This window comes from Pteropus alecto, unplaced genomic scaffold (assembly GCF_000325575.1).
Source record: "Pteropus alecto unplaced genomic scaffold, ASM32557v1 scaffold389, whole genome shotgun sequence".
NCBI classification, from domain to species: domain Eukaryota; kingdom Metazoa; phylum Chordata; class Mammalia; order Chiroptera; family Pteropodidae; genus Pteropus; species Pteropus alecto.
In genome coordinates, this window is record NW_006443569.1 from 34,714 (window position 1) to 42,429 (window position 7,716).

The window sequence follows — 7,716 nt, forward strand, 5'->3', positions numbered from 1 at the left end:
CTCTGGGGCTCTCACTAGCCCAAGAGAAAAAGCCTTCCAGGGTTTCTAACAAATGGCTCAGCAAGGATCAAAGTCAACCCCTTTCTCTCCCGCATCCCATGTTCAGAGCTTCTAATCTGCTTTTCAGTTCTTCATGTTTAAACATGAGCATATAACACAGGGTTACTGGACATCTGAGGAATATCTGAAATAAATGGTAGAGAACAAAATGGATAGAAGAAAACATGGGAGGAACAATTATCTATGGAAAATCAAAAACAAATTTATCCTAAGGGAGATAAGTAGTCACACAACAAACAAGTAAATAAACACAGGCTACTAAAAAAGGGGAACATTAAAAGAAAGGTGAACTCTTGGAAATTTAAAACATGATGGAAAAATTAAGGAGTGAAAATTAAAGCTGAGGAAATCTTCCAAGAGTGGAGCAAAAAAGACAAAAAGATGGGAAATAAGGAGGAAAGAAACATATACAAAGACCAGTTTGAGGGCCAATGCCAAAACTAAGTTCCAAAAGAGGGACCAGAGCAGAGGTGAGAATAATCCATGTTAGAACATGGGCTCTGTATCAGATTGCCTATGTTCAATCCCTAGCTCCCTCACTTATTAGCTGGCTGGTCCTGAACAAAGACTAAACCTTTCTGCACCCCAGTGTACGTATCCTGAAATTATAAATAATGGTACTTTGCTTACTGAGTTATTATGAGGATTCAAATTAGTATGTGCAAAGTGCTAAGAATCAAGTTGGCACATATTACAATCTCAGTAAATGACAGCCACCATTAACTCCTCTTTTACATACGTGCACTACATAAAATGTGACCCAATTTTATTGTCTCTCCCTTCAAGTATTTTCATAATCAAACCACTTCTTACAATCTTGACTACCATCAACTCATCTACCATCACCTCTCCTAGAATATGAATTGTCATTTCCCATATCCCTCCCTACCATCTTGTCAATACTGTTGCAAAGATGACCCATATAAAATTTAAGTCCCATCGTGCCACTCTTTTGCTAGAAACCTTGAGTAAAAGCCAAAGTCTTTCCCATAAACAAAATGGTTCCACATAATCTGGACCTTCATCATCTCTTGACCTCAAATTTCACTACTTCCCTTCCTCTACTCCAGTTAAACAGGCCTCCTTACTGGACAGTCTGTCGGGCATCTTCCTCCCTAGGGCCTTTGTACTTGCTGTTCCCTCTACCTGGAATAAGATTTCTCCCAGCTATCTATATGGCATATTCACTTCCTCTAATTCTTGACTCAAATACCACCTTTTTGATGAAATCTACCTAGGCTACTCAACTAAAATCACACTTCCCCACCCTATCTCCATTCCCTGAATATTTTCTCCTTAGCACTTATCATTATCTGATATACTAAAATACTATTTTTCATACTGTTTCACGAGCACAGGATTTTGTCTCTTTTGTTCACTGCTGTATTCTCAACAAGTGTTTAGCATGAGGTGGGTACTTAATATTTATTGAACACTAATAAAAAAAATCTTTCCCAACACTGAAAGACATGAGTTAAGATTAAAAAGGTCTACTAAGTGAAAAGTAAAATCACTGAAAAATTTCCGAACGTCAGAAACAAAGAGAGAGTCTATAAGCTTGCAGAGGTCACAAATTAGAACATCTTCAAACTTCTTGGTAACAATGTAGAAAAGAGGAATACAATTGACAAATGATTTCTGACCTAGAATTTATACCCAAATGATTAGGTGAATCTGAAGGTAGAATAAAAGCCTTTCGACACTCAAGGTCTAAAAATCTTTTGCTTCATATACATCCTTGCCCCATAAAGCTTCTAAAGGATGTGCATCACCAAAGCAGGAGGAGGAAAGCATAGGATCCTGCAATCAGATGTCATACAGGTGCAAAGCAAAGGAAATCCAGGATGACAACAAAGGGAGATTCTCGGGATGACAACCATGCACTACAGGGAGGTTCATACATCAGGCCTGGTGAGTGCAATGCACTGTCCGTCTAGCCTGATAAAACTAGAGGATGTGTTGCGCAGAAATAATGGAAGGCAAGATATACTATGCAGAAAACAGGAATTCAGGAGAAAGGCAGAGGAAGTACCAGGATGACATCTCTGCAGCATTCTAGATAGAAGTAGCAGTGCCTAAGAGGGATCATGCCAAGTGGGGAGAAACAGAACCATAGAACCATCCTTGTGGAAATGTGTGCAAAATGGCTATTAAGAAGTTTGAAAAGAATTAGCAGTAGATACAAAGAAAACTAAGCTCTGTGTGTGTGTGTGTGTGTGTGTGTGTGTGTGTGTGTGTGTGTGTGTGTGTGTGTGTGTGTGAGAGAGAGAAGATAGATAGAGAGAGAGAGAGAGAGAAACTTAACTTAGGAAACACAAAAGTGAAACAGGAATGTATATTTAGAAACATAGCGCTACAAGAAGAAACCGGGAGGAAGTAGGGAGAAATGGAACAGGAGACTACTGGATTCTTTTATAATTCATTTGAACTTATATGTATTCCTTTAAAACAATTAAAATTATTTTTCGAAAAGATACACTAAGCTTTCCAATTTCACCAATGATAACATTTCTTTCATAGTTATCTACAAAAGTGTGATGGTAACAGAAGTTGGAACCTAGGGATCTCAGGTAAGAAAAACATGAGAGACTTGAAGAGTACTTTGAAATAGTTTTATTGGCTCATAAGACCTTTGCATATAAAAAAAATACCCAAAACACTATGCAGTATTAAATCACAATTACATATTTTTTTTTACCAATTAAAACTACCCATAATATACATTTTTAAAGAAAAAAATCCTACAGAACTGAATTCTGAAGTGACATTATGACTTAAATACTATGACAAAATAGATAATTCCTTATAACATTAATTCATTGCACAAAGCTGCCAGATACTTCCATAAGCATAACCACTGCAGAGTGCAAATGAACATAATTTCAATGTTACACATTTAGTTGAAATACCGGTGCCTCCACCTAAGGAATTCTCACAGTTCTGGCACAAAATGTTGGTCTGTTTTAATTTCTACTGGGCAACCAACCAACTTCACAATTGTACTCTCTTTCTGGCCACCCTTTGAAAAAAAGTAACATCCTTCTGCTGTCATAGCCTAAAAGAGTCAGCATCTCCTTTGCTTAAAGAAATCCACTCCTCTCAATTCTTCCGGCAGGTATTCCTGATCCACAGGCTCACTGTACATGGGGTTATACTTGTAGCCCTTGCCATAGCCCAGATCCTTCATCAGCCTGGTAGGCGCATTCCTCAGGTGCAGTGGGACAGGGGGCAGAGGCCCCTGGTGGTTTCGCAGGCAGGCTTTGACGTTGTTGTAGGCGCTGTACACCTCAATAGACTTTGGGGCTCTGGCAAAATAGACTACACACTGGGCCAGAAGCACCTATGCAAAAAAGGAAACATTTTACTTTAGAATGTCTCTAGTTAATTCTGAAAAGATTCCCACCATGCTTATATAATCCCCCTTTCTGCCTACAGTTTGAATAACCACCTATGATAGAAAGAAGAAATTCCTGCATGAGCTGAGAGGTTGAACCAGGCCAATGTTTTTTTCTTTTTGAATTACAGAACTTTTTATTAAATGAAAAATTTTCTTAAAACCCCAATATATAAAACAGATAAATGTGAAACTGCTCTGTTGTGGGTGAACTTGCACAGACTTCCTGTTCAGCTTCTTCAACACTTCTGCCTCCCGGAAATCCTGAGCACTTCCTCTGAACCTAGGACTCCTAGAAATAGTTTGAAAACATGACCTTGTTGGTCCCCCCACTTTCTAGAATCTAAGCTTCTAAAATGGAAGTTAAAAAGCCAAGCGGCTTCTTCAGTGGGCTCACACATGAACGGTGAAGGCAGAACATACATTCAAATCCACAAAGGGACAGAGCATAAGAGAAGGGAACTAATTTACAAAGAACTGAGCTGATTACTTTACCTCACATTCAGGCATGCCTATAAAATGACAGCCTTGGTAGGCAGCAACTGCTTGTGTTAATGCAGATGGGTCTGCCAGACCTGTCACACACACAGAAAGAGAAAGTTTAAATTACAATGCACACCCCATCCTGACCTGTCTATGTGCTACCACGACCTGGGACTATCACTGCCTGTAGACTCTGCTGACCAAAAACATCCTACTTAGCAAAATGGACTGACTTTTTTCTGATGTCATTAGCTTATTCAAGAAATATTTACTGAGTGGTCACTGTGTAGTGTCAAAAGTTGTTTCCTCAGGGATAAAAACTCTACATCTAGTAGAAAAATAAGAGACTATGTACAATAAACATAAGTAGAGATCATGATGACAGTCACAAGGATGGATACTTTAAAAATAAAACATTAACAAATGCCAAAGAAAAGTTTTTCCTGGTCTTTTTATTTAAATAGTGTCCAGAATCTTCCATTTATATCTCAGGAGCTGTCTAATGAAAACCGGAACATCCGACCACAAAGCAAATTTAAAATATTTCTTCTATTTCAATACTCATGTTAGGAAAATCACTACTGAAGAGGAAACAAAATGATGGCTTTAGGAACACAAACACTCAAAAGCTCACACATAACACCAAGAAATAAACTACTGAATTCATACTTAAGTCTTCTTATCATCTCCTTACCTGTCTCATGTGGTACCAAAAACTCTCAGGTCAAAAAACAGCCATTTCCTCCTCCCATGCCGCCCCACACTACATGGACACCAGGTTCTGGAGCCCTCCATTACACTCACCTATGTCCTCACTGGCAAACCTCACAAGCCTCCTTGCGACATATAGCGGGTCCTCTCCTCCTTCAAGCATGCGTGCCAGCCAGTAGAGGGAGGCACTCTGGTCCGAGCCCCGCATGGATTTATGAAGTGCAGAGATACAGTTGTAATGCTCTTCTCCTGGACACCACAAAAAGCATCCACTCAATTACAGGCAGGAAGAAGGAATCGGCCCAGCTCACAGAGGATCAGCCAAGCCATGGTGATTTCACTTGGCTGATTTTAAGGAAGCCTGAACTGATGAGAGACCTAAGAAAGTCTGAGGAGAGTGAGGTCTGATAGCTGTCAAGCTCCTCAGTGGGAAAGTACAGTGCCACTGGTGTGATATGCTGGAATAGGCCTACGCAATTCCCTGTGGAGCCTGTGGGCCTGTCTGGTAACCCAGTCCCATTCAGAGTAGGAAGCTGCTACAAAACTGTGGCTGTCCATGCTGAATGTGAGCACAGACCAGGCAAATGGAGGGGACATTCACTTTGAAAAGAGGTCCTCATAGACCTCAGTGGATCCGTCAGAACCAAGAGTGGAGAAAGAGTGATTCTGATGTTCTGGTTCCCCTGTGTGCCCCACTGTCAATTTAAGGAAAACTGACCCTGCACCTGGACGTAGCCATTAAGATGAAGAGTCAAGTGGTAAGAACAGTTGTTATAGCCCATTTGTTCCTTGATGTCATTTCCAGCTGCCTTTCTGATATATGAACTCTGTGGTCATTTAAACCCGGTGTGGGGACATCTGTGTGGCCCCAGAAGGACTGACACATGGACTAATAGCTCTCACCCTGAAAGTGCTGTAGCCCTTCTCCCTTACTGCTTGGTCTTACTCCATTTTTGAACCCATGTAAGCAAATCAGTGAAACACACTTTAGAAAAGCATATTTAAGGGGAGAAAATTATAGCTAAACATTTGCATTTGCACACATTTCACTATTTTCTGACCACCATCTCTTACTCAAGTTTGAGGAGAGGGCACTCTCATCAGAAAGCAGAAGTATTATTCTTATTAGTCCTTCCAGAGAAGCACCTGGTCTGTGCTCATCAAGCGAATGCCAACAAGACTATGATCTGCTCTGCACAGCATCTAGTCCCACAAGAAAGTCCCAATAACTGACTATGCTGATAAAATGACATTTAACCTTCAGATGAAGAGAGCATGGGATAAGATGCTGGCCTGCCAAAGGAAAAAGACTTGAGAGGCTGACTGTGGGGCCTACGCACTTCCCATTTCAGAGGAGCACAGGGGTAGATCAATGGTTTCAGCAGAGCTACTGGATTTCTGTGGACAAACTGAGTTTTCACTTGTCCCAGGGCTCATCGGCTAAGTCACAATGCCATGGAGACTGGCTGAGAAAGTGTCCTGTGTGAAACCCACATGGTTCTGGCCCACCCACTTCACAGGCCTGGACACTATCCCTGTGCTCTGCTCCCCTCCAAGAGCTAAGCCTGGATGTGAGGAGGAGGACCAGGCAGTGCAGGCTTGGCGAACTCATGGACACAGAGAAGACGGAAGTAACCACCTCTGCTTCACTTTCTATCAAATGTAAATACGAAGATGGCAATAAATCTCCCCTACACAAAGGATTTACGCATTTTCTTAAACCTTTACTGAGAATAATAATGAAAGGCAATATGGTTAAGATCATTGGTTCTGGAGCCAGGCTGCCTGGGTTTGAATACCAAACATATCAGCCACGTGATCAAGGGCAAGTTACTGACCCTCTCTATGCCTCCTCAAGTTTCTCATCTGTAAAATGAGTGTTATAAGACTAGCTAGCTCATAGAGTTATATTAAATAATGAATGCCTGTTATGGAGTAAGCCCTATAGAAATGTGTTAGATATTATCCTTAGTTCCTATTTTTGCTTCTATTATATACTGGTTTACAACCTAAACTTTCACATCATTTATGTAGAACCCTATCTTCAATGCATGGCAGAGAACTTGTTCTCATTTGGAAATTTCTTCACTCTGATGCAGAATTATCTAAGCTAGTCATTGAATCTCATAATAATTATATATTAGATAACATTAAAATAAATAATTAAAATCCTGAGGGTGAGGATCTTTGTCTCAAAAGAGTTATAAAAAGGCCCAAGAGTATAAGCTAGCGGGTTTCCAGGGCAATGCTTCTAACATCCCTACTGATAGAACAAAGCCTTTAAGAGAACTATTCTCTAGGATCTGAATTGTGTTTGAGTGTCTCTGGATCCACTATGGAGTAGGTAAGCTACAGTGGAGTAGGGAACGAATTAAGACTTGTGGATTGTGTCAGGTCTCAAGGCCTAGCTCCCTGCAGCTCTCACTGACTTCAGCTCTTCCTGAGGCAGCAAAGAGCTACAGAGAAGATGATGCCCATCGTGAATAGCTACTCTTGATGGAATATGAGCCCCAAGAAGTAGGAACCTTAGGACTGGACATATCTGACATCCACTGTGTGTGTGTGTGTCTATGAGTGGGTATGTCTGAATATGCACGAGTGTAAGCAGACAGAGTGTTTACATGGGTGTGAGAGAGTAGATAAGTGTCTGAGGGCATGTGTGAGTGAATGTGCTCCAGTCGGGAGTGGTTGGCATGGAGGCAGCACTGACAGTGGGGAAGGATACAGTCCTGGGAACCAGTCACACCTGAACTGAGGATGAATTTAACCACTTGCTTTGTGAATTTAGGCAAGTTTTGTCATTTGTAAAATGAAGATAATATTAATAGTTACCGTCTAAAGTTATTTTGAGAATTTAAAAAAAGACAATGTATATAAAATACTACAGATTCATTGTTAGCTAGTATGGTAAATAGTGGTTCTCTGTTTTTTAATTGACAGTCTGATAAAATGTGAAAGAACAGCTCTAGTTGGTCCAGTCAAAATGAAGAATCTCCTTTAGGACACCCACAAAAAGGGAGAAAAACCACTGTTGCTAGAACCCCCAGAAACAATGGAGAGTTCAGCAG

General features: G+C 40.6%; 1 protein-coding gene across 2 annotated transcripts in view; it reads right to left on the minus strand.

The window, feature by feature from the left end:
- Positions 1-2,658: 2,658 nt before the first annotated feature.
- Positions 2,659-7,716, minus strand: part of WRNIP1 (Werner helicase interacting protein 1) — a 21,228-nt gene continuing 16,170 nt past the window's right edge. Inside the window, exons 5-7 of one of the 2 annotated variants that reach the window (XM_006924555.2) lie at positions 4,742-4,897; positions 3,950-4,029; positions 2,659-3,400 (exon numbers count right to left, since the gene is read on the minus strand). In XM_006924555.2, the coding sequence (XP_006924617.1) occupies positions 3,125-3,400; positions 3,950-4,029; positions 4,742-4,897 (512 nt within the window). In that variant the 3' untranslated portion in view covers positions 2,659-3,124. The remainder of the gene's footprint in view (positions 3,401-3,949; positions 4,030-4,741; positions 4,898-7,716) is intronic. The other variant, XM_015599055.2, reaches the window with a different exon arrangement.